Here is an 18,823-nt window from a genome sequence, read left to right on the forward strand (position 1 = left end):
GCGGGTCTACTTTCATTACCGAATAATCGAGCTGGATTTTCGTACTCTGGTTTTGCTCTGGTCTGTCTTTTCTTTTCTTTTCTTTTCCATGTCCATCTTTTCTTCCAAATTTCATCTGTTTCTCACGTGCATGTGTTCCATTGCATCTTCCGGATATCTTTTCTTTCTTTCTTTTGAGTTCTATCTTTTTCACGTGCGCGCATGTTCCGGCTTTCTTTTCTACTCTTTCTCTTCTCCTCTTCTTCCCAGATCTCGATACATCGGATCAGGTCCTATGTATCGTCCAAAGGTTCGTTTCATAATCCATTGTTAGACGCGTATACGGGTAAGATAGAAAGAACACTCTCGCGTGTGTCGGCGGGCACAGGCGCGGTGTTCTCGGGCGCGATTAAAAGTCCTACGGTAAAGGACTTCGTTTGATTGCTAAAACGAATAAATGACCGGTCGTGTGTCGGTTCGTGTGCTGCCGAGCGGTATGGATTGCTATCCGTAAGCGTGGACTGACCCTCCTCCAGTTAGCCGCCTGAATTCTCGGTTGGTGCGTGGACGTCGCGAACGCGAATTTAGAGTAGAGTCACCGTTATTCTAACACTCCCGGGAGTGTTCGGGCGCGATTAAAAGTCCTACCGGGGACTTCGTTTTATAGAACGCCGATAAGTTGATCACGCCGGTCACGCGAGTTTTAGAGTAGAGTCCCCGTTAGCCCGTGGGTCCCCAGATGCAGCTACCTCCACGCGGTGGGACCTGGGTCGGTAGTACTTGCGATATAGTGAAATCTATATCTAAATTATTTTTTAAATCTATAACTAAATTATGCATATAATTATAAAAGACAAGTACTACCGAGCGAATGGCTGCAAATTTAAATATTTTCACAATATCTCTCGTCTGCCTAAGTTCAATTAAACGTTAAATTGATTACATTTTAAATTAGTTATATTTCTACAGACAAATAAATTTGAGTGTAACAAAATTTTTAATTAATTTTCTAAGAGAACGTACAGAAAACTTTTCCGTCGCACTTATGTTAGCTATCATTCCTATTTAACCTTATTTACTTTTATTACTTTTTCAATTTAAATAATTATATACTTTTGATAATTACATTAATTATATACTTTTATTTAGTATATGAATCACTTTTATTAACTTTTATTAATTTGTTAACCTTGGGTGGGACCCTTGGGAGGGGCCCTCGGGTGTGGGCCTTTTGGCGGGCTGCCATCTCGGCATCTTTCAGTGCTCTTTTCCTCTTTTTCTTTTCTGCTCCTCTTTTCTTTTTTCTTTTTCTTCTTCTCTTCTATTCTCTTCTCTTCTTCTTTCACCCATTTACTGTTTCACGTTAAATGATCCAAAGATGAATCGTCGTGGGGCCGATGATCGTGAAGTCTATTTATTGAATTATTTTTCATTTCCATTAATTATATTGATTTAGATTCACTATAGATTTTTATTAATCCTATATATACCTATTAATTATATGCGTTTATATTTATTTATGCATTTCCATTTATTATATATATTTCTATTGATTATATTATTCTTTTCTCCTTTTTCTCTTTCTCTGTTTCAGGTTAGATCATGGAGGGATCTACCATGGTGAAATTATATTCTTACAGGGAAGTTATTGAATAAAAATGTTTTTTGCATATAATTTTGTATGTAATTTTTACATGGTTATCTTTTCTTCTTTTATTCTTTTTCTGTTTCAGGCTAGGTAATCGAGGCAAGGATCATCGTGGGATTCTTACACGGGAGTTAAAGGAACCTCTCTGCATATAAAATTTATTATATGCAGGAAGGGTATGTCTCCTTGCTTCCGTACGCGAATGATAGGGAAAACACTCACGCGCGTGACGGCCGGCACGCGCGTGGGTGTTCGCGGACGCGAGATTAAGTCCTGCCGAGGACTACGTTTTGATTTTTGAAATCGAAATATAGACACGACCGGTCGTGTCTCGATATGTCTGAAGCCGACGGTGTGGACGGTGGAGCAATCTGTAAGCGGGGTTTTATACATCTCCAGTTTGCTGAGAAGCTTGAAGCTCCCGAAGCGGAAAGGCATCTCGGATCGCGGATTTTAGAGTAGAATCCGCGTTAGTCCGCGTATTTCTACGTGCCGCAGGACCATCGGCCAAGGACCATGGAGGGATTTAGATTTTTATACGGGTGTTTAAAGAATCTTTCTACCTCAGGCGTAGAAAGATTTCTTTTCTCCCGTTCGGGCAAGATAGAAGGACACTCGCTTACGTCGGCTGGCATAGGCGTTGGTGTTCTCGGGCGCGATTAAGTCCAAAATTGACTCTAACGTATTCAACATATTCGCGTGAGTGTTTCCGGAATGCTCGCGTAAGTATCGTGACTGCGGTAGATTCAATTTTGGGTTCCGGCGTTTGTCGCGAAAGCACGACCGGTCGTGCTCAAGTGGTGATCGAAGCTTCCGATGTTGGATAGTTGAGCTATGCGTAAGTCGGTTCCCAAATGCGGAGACGCATGGGGCTGCAATTTTAGCGTTTGGAGGCTTGAATTCGTCGGGAGTGGAGGTCGCCCCGTTGCTTTGCTTTCTTGATAGTAGTAGTAGTAGTTAAATGTAGAGTCACCGTTAGTCCGCGGGTCTCCAGATGCAGCAACCTCCACGCGGTGGGACCTGGGTCGGTAGTACTTGCGATATAGTGAAATCCATATCTAAATCATTTTTTAAATCTATAATTAAATTATATATGTTATCTAAAATCTATAAAGAAATTGTATATATCATCATATAGCTCAAGTACTACCGGGCGGATGGCTGCATATTTCAATGTTCTTCCAAAGTCTATTGTCTGTCTAATTTCATTTTAAATTGTTAGTTATATTTCCACAGATAAATAGATTGAATATATCAAAATTCTAAGTTAATTTTCTTTGAGAACGCACAAAAAACTCTTCTGTCGCATTTATGTTCTCTTTCGTTCCTATTTATCCTTATTTACTTTTATTAATTACATACTTTTTATTAATAATATCATTTATATCCTATTTTTCTTTATATTAATTATTTTTATTAATTTTTATTAATGATTTGTCTCGGGCGGGACCCTTGGGAGGGGCCCTCGGGTGTGGGCCTTAGGCGGGTTTCGTTCTTTCTAGAGAAAAATTAAAATTCTTACTAAAGAAAAATCGAACTCAATTATGGTACTCTGATTTTCGCCAAGTGATACGATCTTCGAAATGCACAGCCATCGTTCAGAATTCTACTTTTCTCACGCGCACTAACGCAAATACTCACGGTTTCTTTTATTCTTTTCCTCTTCTTCTTTTCTTTCCTTCTTTTCTTTTTGTCTCCTTCTCATCTTTTTTTTTTAACCCTTTTGTGTTTCAGATTAGATCATCGAGGAGACGATCATCCAGGGAGCGATCATCGAGGTACCGATCATCATTAAATTAAATTTTTACAGGGAAATTTTTAAATATGAACATCTTATTGCATTTAATTTTGTATATAATTTTTGTTTTTAAATTTAATTTTCATTATCCTTTTAATTTTGCTCTTATATTTAATTTTCATTATGTTTCTAATTTTTACTGTTCATTTAACTTTTATTAATCTTTTATTTTTAATTTTTGCACTAATATTTGATTTTTATTATCTCTTTTAATTTTTGTTCTTTTTTTTTCTCTTGCTTCATCTTTCTCTGTTTCAGATTAGGTGATCCAGAGACCGATCATCGTGGGATTTTTACACGGAAGTTAAAGGAACCTCTTTACATATAATTTTTATTATATGCAGAAAGGGTATGTCTCCTTGCTTCCGTACGCGAATGATAGGGAAAACTCTCACGCGCGTGACGGCCGGCACGCGCGTGGGTGTTCGCGGACGCGAGATTAAGTCCTGCCGAGGACTACGTTTTGATTTTTGAAATCGAAATATAGACACGACCGGTCGTGTCTCGATATGTCTGAAGCCGACGGTGTGGACGGTGGAGCAATCTGTAAGCGGGGTTTTATACATCTCCAGTTTGCTGAGAAGCTTGAAGCTCCCGAAGCGGAAAGGCATCTCGGATCGCGGATTTTAGAGTAAAGTCCCCGTTAGCCCGCGGGTCTCTACATGCAGCAACCTCCACGCGGTGGGACCTGGGTCGGGAATACTTGCGTTACATCGAAATCTTATGAGATACAAGTATTACCGAGCGAATGGCTGCACGCTTCAAGGACTTTTCCATGATCTTTTCCATGTAATTCCAAATTATATTTCACATTTCTTCTTATATCTTTCATTTATTCAGCAATAAGTTCACGGTCATTTTTATTCATTGATTCGCATAGTTATGTAATAATTGAAGTAATCATTCAAGACTAATTATTATAGTTTCTCTCGGGTGGGACCCATGGGTGGGGCTCATGGGGGTGGGCTTCTGTGCGGGTCTACTTTCATTACCGAATAATCGAGCTGGATTTTCGTACTCTGGTTTTGCTCTGGTCTGTCTTTTCTTTTCTTTTCTTTTCCATGTCCATCTTTTCTTCCAAATTTCATCTGTTTCTCACATGCATGTGTTCCATTGCATCTTCCGGATATCTTTTCTTTCTTTCTTTTGAGTTCTATCTTTTTCACGTGCGCGCATGTTCCGGCTTTCTTTTCTACTCTTTCTCTTCTCCTCTTCTTCCCAGATCTCGATACATCGGATCAGGTCCTATGTATCGTCCAAAGGTTCGTTTCATAATCCATTGTTAGACGCGTATACGGGTAAGATAGAAAGAACACTCTCGCGTGTGTCGGCGGGCACAGGCGCGGTGTTCTCGGGCGCGATTAAAAGTCCTACGGTAAAGGACTTCGTTTGATTGCTAAAACGAATAAATGACCGGTCGTGTGTCGGTTCGTGTGCTGCCGAGCGGTATGGATTGCTATCCGTAAGCGTGGACTGACCCTCCTCCAGTTAGCCGCCTGAATTCTCGGTTGGTGCGTGGACGCCGCGAACGCGAAGGTAGAGTAGAGTCACCGTTATTATAACACTCCCGGGAGTGTCGGGCGCGATTAAAAGTCCTACCGGGGACTTTGTTTTATAGAACGCCGATAATATGATCACGCCGGTCACGCGAGTTTTAGAGTAGAGTCCCCGTTAGCCCGTGGGTCCCCAGATGCAGCTACCTCCACGCGGTGGGACCTGGGTCGGTAGTACTTGCGATATGTGGAAATCTGTGTCTAAATTATATCTAAAATCTATAAACGGAACAGATAACTATATAACGCAAGTACTACCGGGCGAATGGCTGCAGATTTCAATGTTTTTCCAAGGTCTCTTCTCTGTCTAATTTTCATGAGACGTTAAATTAATTATATTTTAATTTGTTAGTTATCATTTCCACAGATAAGTAAATTGAATATATCAAAATGTTAAGTTAAATTTCTAACAGAACGCACAGAAATCTTTTCTGTCGTACTTCTGTTCGCTGTCATTTCTATTTATTCTTTAATACTCTTATTAATTATGTACTTTTGTGAACTATATTCATTATATACCTTTATAAATTATATACTTTTATTAATTATATACTTTTGTGAGCTGTATTAATTATATACTTTTATAAATTATATACTTTTATTACTTATACACTATTATTTATTGTATTAACGACTATTATTAACATTTATCAATGATTAGTTTTGGGTGGGACCCTTGGGAGGGGCCCTCGGGTGTGGGCCTTTTGGCGGGCTGCCGTCTCGGCATCTTTTGGAACTATTTTTCTCTTTTACTTTTCTTCTCCTCCTTTCTTTTAATTCTTTTTGCTTTGCTCTTCTTCTTTTATTCTTTTTGGTTCAAGTTAGATCCTCGAAGGACTGATTATCGAAGAATCTATAATCGCAAAATTTAATTTTTACAGCGAATTTATTGAATATAAATGAATATAATATGTATGTAATTTATTATGTAATTATTGAAATAATATTATTTATTGAATTATATTATTTATTAATATATTGAATATAATATTAATGTCTTTTTGCATATAATTTTTGAATATAATTATATCACCTGCTTTTACTCTTTTTCGGTTTCAGGTTAGATCATCGGGAGATCGATGGACGTGAAGTTAAATTTTTACAGGGAAGTTTTTAAATATAAATGTGTTTTTGCATATAATTGTCTCCTGTGCTTTTACTGTGTTTCAGGTTAGGTCATCGATCGATCATTGTGGGATTTTTACGCGGAAGTTAAAGGAACCTCTCTGCATATAATCTTTATTATATGCAGGAAGGGTATGTCTCCTTGCTTCCGTACGCGAATGATAGGGAAAACACTCACGCGCGTGACGGCCGGCACGCGCGTGGGTGTTCGCGGACGCGAGATTAAGTCCTGCCGAGGACTACGTTTTGATTTTTGAAATCGAAATATAGACACGACCGGTCGTGTCTCGATATGTCTGAAGCCGACGGTGTGGACGGTGGAGCAATCTGTAAGCGGGGTTTTATACATCTCCAGTTTGCTGAGAAGCTTGAAGCTCCCGAAGCGGAAAGGCATCTCGGATCGCGGATTTTAGAGTAGAATCCGCGTTAGTCCGCGTATTTCTACGTGCCGCAGGACCATCGGCCAAGGACCATGGAGGGATTTAGATTTTTATACGGGTGTTTAAAGAATCTTTCTACCTCAGGCGTAGAAAGATTTCTTTTCTCCCGTTCGGGCAAGATAGAAGGACACTCGCTTACGTCGGCTGGCATAGGCGTTGGTGTTCTCGGGCGCGATTAAGTCCAAAATTGACTCTAACGTATTCAACATATTCGCGTGAGTGTTTCCGGAATGCTCGCGTAAGTATCGTGACTGCGGTAGATTCAATTTTGGGTTCCGGCGTTTGTCGCGAAAGCACGACCGGTCGTGCTCAAGTGGTGATCGAAGCTTCCGATGTTGAATAGTTGAGCTATGCGTAAGTCGGTTCCCAAATGCGGAGACGCATGGGGCTGCAATTTTAGCGTTTGGAGGCTTGAATTCGTCGGGAGTGAAGGTCGCCCCGTTGCTTTGCTTTCTTGATAGTAGTAGTAGTAGTCAAATGTAGAGTCACCGTTAGTCCGCGGGTCTCCAGATGCAGCAACCTCCACGCGGTGGGACCTGGGTCGGAAGTACTTGTGATATATCGGAAACTCGTAGACTACAAGTATAGCCGAGCGAATGGCTGCGTTCTTCAGGACATTTGTTCTATTTAATTCGAAATTGAACATCTTAGGACGTACATTTTACATTCTTTTTTACGTTTTCCGTATATTCAGTAGTAAATTCACAGTTCTTTTTATTTCTTAAAACGTGTAGATCGATAATAATTGAAATAATTGTTCGAGATTAATTTTAATAGTTTCTCTCGGGTGGGACCCATGGGTGGGGCTCATGGGCGTGGGCTTCTGTGCGGGTTTCCTTTCAGTACCGAAAAATCCAGCTCTATTTTCGTACTCTGATTTTGGTCGGATTCGTCTTTTCTGTTCTGTTCTTTTTAACGTCCATCTTTTCTCTTGAATCTCATCTTTTTCACATCTGCAGGGTGTTTCCTTGCACCTTCCAGATATCCTTTCTTTCTTTTCTTTAGAGTTCTATCGGTTTCACATGCGCGCACGTTCCGGCTTTCTTTTTACTTCTCTTTCTCTACTTCTTCTCCTCTTCTTCGCGGTATTCGATACATCGGCGCAGGTCCGATGTATCGTCTAATGGTTTGGTTCATATTCGATCGTTAGGCGCGAATACGGGTAGGATAGAAAGAACACTCGCGCGCGTGTCGGCGGGCGCACACGTGGTGTTCTCGGGCGCGATTAAAAGTCCTACGGTAATGGACTTCGTTTGATTGCTAAAAACGAACGAATGACCGGTCGTGATACGGTCATCGGATGACTGTAGAGTGAGACGGTCTATGTGCTACTGAGGAGGATGGTCTATGGCTATTTGTAAGGATGTTCAGTCCGTTGACTGGCCCACCTTATATCTATAGTCACCTGAGTCCATGGTGAGGTGTATGCAACCCCGCGGGACCGCGAATTAGAGTAGAATCACCGTCATTCTAACACTCACGTGAGTGTTCGGGCGCGATGAAAGGTCCTACCGTGGACCTCGTTTTATTGTTCGAAATGCGAAAGGCACGGACGGTCGTGCTTAAAGGCGGGATGTGGGCATCCGAGGCTGACGGCCTCAACGTCATCCCTAGTAGGATACCGTTGCGGACTCGATGTCTCTGTTCGCTCATGTTACCTCGCGAACGCCGGGAACGCGGATTTTAGAGTAGACTTGCCGTTGTACTAACACCACGTGAGTGTTCGGGCGCGAATTAAGTGTCCTCCCGTGGACTTAGTTTTACTTGCTTGATATATAGATAAGATTACGCCGGTATGCGTATTTTGGAGTAGAGTCATTCGGACATTCACGTGAGTGTCCGAGCGCGATTAAAAGTCCTATCGGGGACTTCGTTTTATGTTCGGCGATTATTTGCTCACGCCGGTCTCGCGAATCTTAGAGAGTAGAATCCCCGTTAGCTCGTGGGTCCCCAGATGCAGCTACCTCCACGCGGTGGGACCTGGGTCGGTAGTACTTGCGATATATTGGTATATAAATCTTGATTATATAACGTAAGTACTACCGAGCGAATGGCTGCATATTGAAAGAACAATAAATGGTGAACTGGCTTAATATTCTCCTCCATTGGTCATACGAACGCAAATATGCTGATCATGGAAGCTCCGAATTTTATTTTTGTCTATCTTCTTTTCTTTTCTTCTTTTCAAAAAAATATTTATCTAAAAAATGACAACACATGATTTCTTTAAACTTTTTCACTTCATTATTATTACTAAGTACGTGTCTTGCTTTCGACGAGAGGGTAATATTATCTTATCGTTAAATTTAGTATCTTCTTGGCTCGGTGCTATGCGATTTCCAAGGGTAAGTAATAATTTTCCTACTGAGGGAATTACTGAAGTTACGAATCATATTCTTTGTCTTTTACCTTTACCCCATATGATAGTTCGCATTTCCGGGTTATTTGCTACGAATATTAGATGATGTAATGATCATCGATCGACTTATGTATAAGTAAGTACGCTTGGTCATTTCCCTCAGAGAAGAACACATTTCCTTTTTCCTACTATATCTCCTTATCTTCTAGTCAATTCACTATTTTCTTTTTTATCATATTTTATTGTTACTCCTTTTCCTACTGACCTAATTAGAAAAGCTGTTACCAGTAATCATGTGATGTAATAATTTATTAATATGAAACACTTACGATTCGATCTGTGTATAATGTACGGATTTCAATGGACGAATATAAATATAAAATTTATTATTAAAATTATTATTAAATTATTCGAAATTCATTTATTGTCGGTTTGAGCAATACACATATTGTTCCGTTGTATTGATAATGACAATTACATTGAAATAAACATTCAAATAAATAAACATTGAAATAATTAGATTCTAATTGATAAAGTACAAATCACCTTTTTATTGGTAACCGTCGAACGTCACTAATTGGTTTTATGATAAAGATTCCTGTCTTGTTCATGGCTAACGAAAAAATTCGCTTATGAGAGAATACATGTTTATGGATTGTCGTAGAAAAACATATTTATCGTCTACCTCTCTTAGATCACGTGACGTGATTTATACTTTACGATAGGTCGTTGCGCGCCCACATAATCTAGACCATGCAGTTAGTATTATTGCTATCATTAGCATTAGATATTTGTTTTTATCCATTTTTCCTTATTCATTTTTCTTTTGTCGTTGTTTTTTAATCAATTTCGTTGAGTCCACTATCTGTGTCTCTCTATGAATAATGACGCAATTCGTAAAGTAAACAAAAATCCATGACCATAAATTATTTTTCTTTTAATATAAAGTATCTTCTTTTAAAATTAAATAATAGTAAGACTATTTTATTCCAAACATCGTGATAACTTAGTCCACCTACATATCTCAAAAAGTTAATAGTAATAGCGAATATGACGTATTTTCATCTTTCTTTTTTATTATAAATAAGAAAAAAAGAACAATTAAAAATGAAGATCATATACTTTTATAACGCTTTTTCATACTTTGAATATTGATTTTGGCACTTCGATGTTTCTTGTTTTAAAACTCCTCAACACTTTTTTTACAATAATAAATACAGAAATACAAATTATCTTTTTCAATCAACGCCATAAATTATATTTAAGCATTTAGATCTTTTCTCATATTTATTTTCTATACTTATCTCAAACCTGTTATATGACATCATATAAAATCGAATATCATTCGCTTAAGCAAATTATCAATTCATCTTTAATTTGTTTATATAAATTCTTTTCTTGCATTGTAAAATATGTTCGTTAATAGTATTGCTTAAAAAATTCTAGTTATACCATAGTCTTTAAAAAATTTGTAAGTCTAACATTTTTCATTAGTCTTTTTTAACATTTTTCCTAATTCACTCGAAAAGATACTCTTGATGACAAATAACGAATAAGTATAGATGCTAAAATAAATATGCATTCTTACATATTTAATAGAGATTATATCTTAACATGTTCTTTTTCGTTTCTGCTTCTCTTTCTTTCTGCCTACTTAAAAATAAAGTAGGAACAAAATATAAAATAAATTTTGGGCTCAGTGATCCAATCGGTTTCAAACAGAGAAGTAAAAGTTACGTAATTAAATCCCTCTTGTAGTAACACAGAGAGCTATGGTAAGTAATATTACATATAATAAGATAATCCAGCATCATTTTCATCTCCATTTCTTGACTCAATATTACTATTAACAATCAGTCTGCTCGTTTCATGAATATATTTAAATATTTTTGAAATAGAATAACATTGACACCAATTCATATCTTAAATTACTTAATATTACAAATCGGTCGTAATATATTTAATATTACTTATGATGGTAACCACGAATTATAAAAATAATGTTGTAAATTATTTCATATAAAATATTAATCCTAGTTCAGTTTTAAATTGAGTGTGAAATAAAAGGAATGATTGAGATAACTATGTACACATCTATAATGCATTACAGATATAATGTTGTACATCGCAATCGTAATAAATTTATGCGTTCGCATAAAACAGGAGCAATTGAAATTGATATCTACTTGATTAATCCTGATATATTTTATTTTGTCTCTCGTTATTCATTCAAAAAAATAAAAAAGTATTATACTATGTCAACATTCAATTTTATAGTTTGTACAGAATAATTGAACAATAGGTGCTAATTAATTTTCCTGTAAAACTTAAATTATCTATAATACTTTTGGTAAAATAAAAAAAAATAAAACAGCTCTTACCAAAGATTATTCTCATAAATCTATGCAAAATTTTACAGTTAACTAAATATAATTAGAATTAATTCTTAACTTCAGTATGATTAGATTCTGATTATTAAAGAACAAATCACTTATAATAATCGAAATTCTCGTTAGTCCGACTAAGATAATAGTGATGCTCAAAAAAAACAACGAAAGTAAAGAGAAATGATAAAATTTAAGAAACAATCATTAAGAAACAGTAAAGCCAATTATTTTTAAAATATTTCCATTTCTACGTTTGAAAGGATTAATCCCTTCACTTGTTGGACTTGTCCATTTACGGTGACTAAGAGTTACTACATATATTCTTATCAGTAATATACTAAATAAATAATAAATATTAATAAATCTTATAAAGTTCGTCGGCCGCTAATAATTAACTTTATTATAAATAATTATGAAGAATGAATTATAATTAATTCTGAATTCATTTTCACTTTTTTATTTCTAACGTTTAGATGTCACTGATTGATTTTATGATAAAGATCACTGTTTTATTCATGGCTAATGAGCGAATTCGTTCACGAGATAATACATGTTCATGGATTATCATTAGAAAATATACTTAACGTCCATTTCTCTTGGATCATGTAATGTGATTTATGCATTATGATAAGTCATGCGTGACCACGTAATCTAGACCATATAATTAGTACTATTGCTATTATTAACATTAGATATTTGTTCTTATCCATTTTTCCTTATTCATTTTTCTTTATCTTTTGCTATTGTGTTTTAATCAATTCTGTTGAATTCATTATCTATGTCTTTATATGGCGCAATTAATAAAATAAAAAAAATGCAGAACATAACTTATCTCTCTTCTAATATAATCTTTTAAAATTAAATAATAATAAGTCTATATTTCTATTTCAAACAGTTGCCGTTTCAAATTACACGTTAATTCCAGTCCATCATCTTTCAAATCATCTCCACGTATCTCAACAATTTAATAGTAGCAACAGTGAAATTGGAATGTAATGTATTTTCATATTTTGTTTTGTATGTCTGAAAAAAAGAACAAATAAAAAGGAAAATGATATACTTTTATAACGCATTTTTATACCTTGAAAATTTGTACAGACACTTTGATTTTTGTTGCTTTAAAACTCCTTAATACTTTCTTACGATAATTTCTAAAACAATATTAATTTAGTTATATTTTATTATAATTATATTATAATTATAATAAAATTATTTTTCTCAATCAACTCCATAAATTATATTTAGACATTTAGTCTTTTCTCATATTTATTTTTTATACTTATCTCAAATTTGTTATATAAAATCATATAAAATCGAATATCGCTTAAGTAAATTATCAAATTTATCTTTAATTTATTTATATAGATTCTTTTCTTGCATTATAAAATATGTTCGTCAATAGTAATGCTTAAAAAATTCTAGTTACGCCATAGTCTTTAAAAAATTTGTAAGTCTAACATTTTTCAGTAGTCTTTTTAACATTTTTCCTAATCCACCCGAAAAGATGCCCTTGACAACAAATAACGAATAAGTATAGATGCTAAAATAAATATGCACTCTTACATATTTAATAGAAATTATATCTTGACATATTTCTTTTTCGTTTCTCCTTCTCTTTCTTTCTGCCTACTTAAAAATAAAGTAGAAACAAAACGTAAAATCATTCTGGGCTCAGTGATCCAACCGGTTTCAAACAGAGAAGTAAAAGTTACGTAATTAAATCCCTTTTGTAGTAACACTGAGAGCTATAGTAAGTAATATTACAAATAACAAGATAATCCAGCATCATTTTCATCTCCATTTCTTGACTCAATATTACTATTAACAATCAGTCTGCTCGTTTCATGAATATATTTAAATATTTTTGAAATAGAATAACATTGACACCTATTCATATCTTAAATTACTTAATATTACAAATCGGTCGTAATATATTTAATATTACTTATGATGTTAACCATGAATTATAAAAATAATGTTTTAAATTATTTCATATAAAATATTAATCCTAGTTCAGTTTTAAATTGAGTGTGAAATAAAAGGAATGATTGAGATAACTATGTACACATCTATAATGCATTACATATATAATGTTGTATATCGCAGTCGTAATAAATTTATGCGTTCACATAAAACAGGAGCAATTGAAATTGGTATCTACTTGGTTATCGTGATATATTTTATTTTGTTTCTCTTTATTCATTCGGAAAAATAAAAAAAATATTATACTATGTCAACATTCAATTTTATAGTTTGTACAGAATAAATTCTTTTGATATAATTTTTCAGATATAAAGATATAAAACAATAATATCGAAGTGCCCGTCACACGTCGACGATAACAATATGTTAGGAATATTTGAAACACTCTGCGGCCTCACTATAATTATTCTTCTTCTTTATTATTATCTGATCTCGATGTTCTATTACTGGAAGGTTCGTGGTGTTAAAGGACCTCGACCTATTCCTCTGTTCGGCAATCTCATGGATATCTTATTTGATAAAACGAATCTGTCAGACTATTTAGTACATCTTTATAATTCCTACAAGGACGAACCATACGTCGGTATTTTCTTTAGAAGTAGACCGATACTCTTAATAAAAGATCCACAATTAATAAAGGATATCTTAATCAAAGACTTTTCCTGTTTCCCTCAACGAGGCACAACCGTAACCAAAAAGGTATACCAATTTTATATTGTGTAACTGTGCAGTAATTACCGAAACAATTATAAAGGAATATAGATTATTTTGATATGTAATATTCATTATCCATTATTATATTTTATTTTACTATTATAGATAGATCCATTGACGGAAAATCTAATCTTTATCGAAGCATTGAGATGGAAACCGTTAAGGAATAAATTGACACCTGCATTTTCTTCCGCTAAACTAAAGGAAATGTTCCCATTGATAATAATCTGCTCAGATCATTTGAAGCAATATATTAATAAGCTACCTAATAACGTTATTCTTAATGTGGGTGAATTAACCACTAAATACACTATAGACATAGTAGGTAATTGTGCATTTGGAATCGAAATGAATGCACTTAAGATCAATGAAGAAAATGAATTTATAAAAATGGGGAAAGATATATTCAGTATTAATATAATGCCAATATTAAGATACCGTCTGCAAACACATTTTCCGGAAATTTACAATCATCTCGGCTTTCTATTCGGAAATACTCGTCAAAGTTCTTTCTTTTCGGATATCGTTAAGCAAACAATGGAATACAGAATAGAAAACAACGTCGTTAGGCACGATTTCATAAATATTTTGATGGAATTGAAAAGCAATCCGGAAAAGCTTGGCGAAGAGATCGGTAAGATTTATAAACTTTTCTAAATTTTTCTGTTTCTATCGAAATCATTAGAACCATTGGAATATATTATTTAATTGTATTTATTTATATTTTAGAACTAACGGACAGCTTATGCGCCGCCCAAGCTTTCGTGTTCTTTGCAGCTGGTTTCGAAACATCTTCCTCGACTATATTATATATTCTTTACGAATTAGCTCAAAATCATAAAATACAAGACAAACTTCGTAAAGAGATCAATGAAGAATATGAAAAAAATAATGGTATTTTAAAGTTCGAATCTATAAGAACGCTAAAATATTTACAGGCAGTAATGAAAGGTACATATGACAGATTAATCCATTGTCTATAAAGAACAGTTAAATTAGAAGTTATCATTAATCATTAAATTAATGATTTGTTATATGCGTGGTATTGTATGTGTGGGCGAATATTTATATACGTTTTCATGCAAAAATAGTCGATTAGTTATTTATTTCAAGCTATATCAATAATAAGTCAAATAAGATTCAAATAAGATGAAGGATTATCTTTAACGAAGACATTCGATTCAGTATCTTTTTCCAATTTTAGAAACACTAAGGAAACATCCACCAATAACGAATTTATCCAGAGATTGCATGGTACCTTCTTACACATTCAGAGGTACTAAACTTACTGTACAGAAGCATCAAAGAATATTTATATCTATAACCGGATTACACCACGATCCAAACATTTATCCGAATCCAGATGTTTTTGATCCTGAACGATTTTTGACCGAAAATAATAAAATTAACGATGGAACGTATATACCTTTTGGTAGAGGACCTCGTAACTGTATTGGTAAGAAAATTAAAATTATCGTAAATATCATAATGTTCCCATTCTAAGACTGATATAATTTCTGTCATTACGTAGGAGAAAAATTTGCAGAGTTGCAAGTGATATGTGGAGTGGCAACATTCTTACGGAATTGTAAAGTCGACGTCTGTGAAAAAACAGAAATTCCATTTAAGAGCAGTAGGTCAGACTTCTTGTTAATATCAAAGAACGGAATCTACTTAAAAATCAGTAAAATTAACAAAGAATAACTGAATTGCTTTGTTATAAAATATATTCAATACTTAATTCCATTGTTGATCGTATATTTTTGTCATTTGTAATACAAATTTAGTAATATATATTATAAATAAATAAATATATATGATACATACATATATATATATATATATATATATATAACTTATAAATTATTCTGGATTCTGTAGAATAAAAAATTATTAAAATAAAAAATATGAAAGGAATGCGATGTTTTTTATCGCAAGAGAGATTATTAATTTTATAAAAAGTAAAACTTTAAATATCATGAAAGTAATAAAAAGGATCGTAATTTATGCAAAATTAATAAAACAGTCTACGTGCTGATTATATGTATTTATATATGGTAAAATGTGTGTATGAATTTATATATATACACCATTATTCTTCGTGTAACAAAACATTGGATAAAAAATATTCGTACAGAATGTTTTTACAGGAAACTTTCCGTACAGGAAAACTGAAGATATTTATTTATAAGAATTATATTTATGTATCAGCTCGTTTGGTCAACAGAAGCGATAGATTTGAACAATTAATCTCATTTTGCTTTACACGTGACACGGTATGTTTTCAATCATAATCTTCTATCAAAAACATTATCTAAAAAATTCTACGTTATATATTCAATATACATATTTTAAAACCTTCTAAATATTTTAGAAATTTCGAAATACGCTGTATATGTAAAATGTTAAATTATTCCTCTATATCTTGAATTGATCACAGTAAGTTACAACATCAACGCCTACAACATATTAGTTTCGTAAAATCGTTCCTTCACACTTTCTACGCAGCTGATCGAACTCGTCTTGAAAAATTTTATTTCGCGGGATAAATAATATGTCATGTTTCTAATATCTTCTAATAAAATGAAGAACTTTCGCTGTCGTGAAAAATAATTGGCTTGCAATTGTTCAAATTTTGCTCAATGAATAAATCGATGTTCAAAACGTCGTAATGTTCCTTTTTGAATAAATTCCTAATTAAACATCGATAATAAATATCATTTTTTTCTATGTATCATCCAACAATAAATGTACCATAATCAAAAACAATATTACCAGGAACTTTATCAAACGTCGTTAAAAAGAAATAATAATAGACATATCATTCGATCATTTAATCTGAAGCTATGAATGTGTAAAAACGAAATGTGATGTAATTAATTAACATTCAATAGCCTCGTTATGTAAACCTTTTTCAATAATTGCTTTCAAAACTATGTATGCAGATCTAGGCAATTTTTTTTTTTTCAATAAATAAAAAGTGTGTGATCCTATAAAAATAAGATTTGGATTGATTGATACGAGAAGAAAAAATATCACTTGTAATGACAATGTAATCGATGCAAATCGATCATCATCTCAATATGATCTCTTATGTTAATAATATAAAAAAAACTTCTCATCTGTAATTACAAGCAATAAATTTCTTTTTTGTTTTTATTTATCCTGCTAGCTACAAAATATCTGGTTATTCGATAAATGTCTCATGTTTCTCATTTAACAAAATATTATTTATTATTTTCTTATTTCTTTCCTCTTACTTTATTCCATTATAAATATACATTTTATATTTTAATTGCATCGTGAGTAAGCAATATGTTATCTTTTTATATTGAACGCGAGATAATACAATATGAAGACATAAGACTGTGTAATACGACCGGTATTACATTTATATAATATGTATTGATACAATAGAAACATATTTTCATATTTTCAAATCCGTAAATAAATTCGATTTAAATTTAGAAAGAAAAATATATCATGTCGTTTCTTATGATAGCATCCACGATATCTTATGCTGACGATTAAATCTCTCAGTATTATCAACAATTTCTCGCTTTGCGTTGTTGGCAAAATGTAAAGTACCTCGAATCATCTAATCATCTTACTCGATCCATTTACAAAAAAATCATGCGTCCTTTATTAATGTAGATTGATGGCAGAATGAGATGCGTAAGACATTGACTTAACTCGAGAGAATAGTATTCATATAATCGAAGATCTTTTAGCATATTAATTCGTTGAATTAATTTAAAGAAGGACGATGGACGGCGATGTGGGAATTTTTTTTATGTGCAATGAATCTTAAGAAATAAATCTTACGTTAAAGTTGAATATATAATGCAGCGATAAGAAATAGAAATCGTAATGATCATGAATGAGAATAAAAAATCATTTAAATAAAGCTTCCAAAAAAGCTTCCAACAAAAAAATTCATAATTGCCAATCTCTTAAAATATCTCCGTGTTATTAAAATCACTTTTATAATTTAATAATACGAACTCCATAAAAACCGACTTGACAAATATGCGAGAATCTACTACCAAATATTCTTACCTACGTTCTTCTCCTTCTTCTACTATCTTCTTCTTCTTCTTCATGTTGCAAGTACTCAATCTCGATGCTCGTCGCAACCAACACACACGAGTAAACAAATATTTTTTACATCTATAATTCAAATCAATTTTTTTCGACATCTTTTCAGGAAATTTTATATTAAGACTCTTCTATTCGAATATTTTCATCCTTTCGTTGGTAAAAAACTTATGTCTAAAAAAAAATTTATGTGTCTATTTGTATGCAAATTATTTGTTAATTATAGCTAAATAATTTGGACGAACCGAATATAATTTTGTACACAATTTTTATACCATTATGGGAAACAGCTATTTTCAAATTTAACAAACTGATTACTTGAAATTATTCATAATATTCAATTAATCGAACATTAATTATTAATTAATAGATTAAAATAAACCAAAATGACTCCATCGAAATTCTATATCCAGCTTCTATGAAATATAAAAATGTTTTGCATAAAATTTCAAGCAAATTGAACAATTATTTTCAAAGCTACATTTATTCTAATATTGATATTTAAATGTTAAAATATGTGCATGTAGATTAACCGTCGTCTTTAAAACGAGCAAAAGCTCTTGTTTAAACGTATAAAACTAATATAGCTATTATGCAAAGAAAAACATCATCACGATCAACAAAAAAACTACATCGAAAAACTACATAAAAAATTAAATAAAAAAGAAGTGATGCTGAGACCTTTACACGGCCTTTTTATCTTTTTTCATAAATAAATATTTTCTTTTAAGTTAGCTTC

The 18,823-nt window shown here is 33.3% G+C and overlaps 1 protein-coding gene across 1 annotated transcript; it reads left to right on the forward strand.

The window, feature by feature from the left end:
* Positions 1–12,914: 12,914 nt before the first annotated feature.
* On the forward strand, positions 12,915–17,128 carry LOC127065451 (cytochrome P450 6a2-like). Its single transcript, XM_050997789.1, has 6 exons — positions 12,915–13,039; positions 13,579–13,971; positions 14,092–14,620; positions 14,716–14,937; positions 15,191–15,442; positions 15,518–17,128. Exons 2-6 carry the CDS (start codon positions 13,636–13,638, stop codon positions 15,688–15,690), a joined length of 1,512 nt encoding a protein of 503 aa, XP_050853746.1. The 5' UTR covers positions 12,915–13,039; positions 13,579–13,635; the 3' UTR covers positions 15,691–17,128.
* The last annotated feature ends 1,695 nt before the right edge of the window (positions 17,129–18,823 follow it).

The sequence above is a fragment of the Vespula vulgaris genome, chromosome 8, assembly GCF_905475345.1.
Source record: "Vespula vulgaris chromosome 8, iyVesVulg1.1, whole genome shotgun sequence".
Lineage (NCBI taxonomy): Eukaryota > Metazoa > Arthropoda > Insecta > Hymenoptera > Vespidae > Vespula > Vespula vulgaris.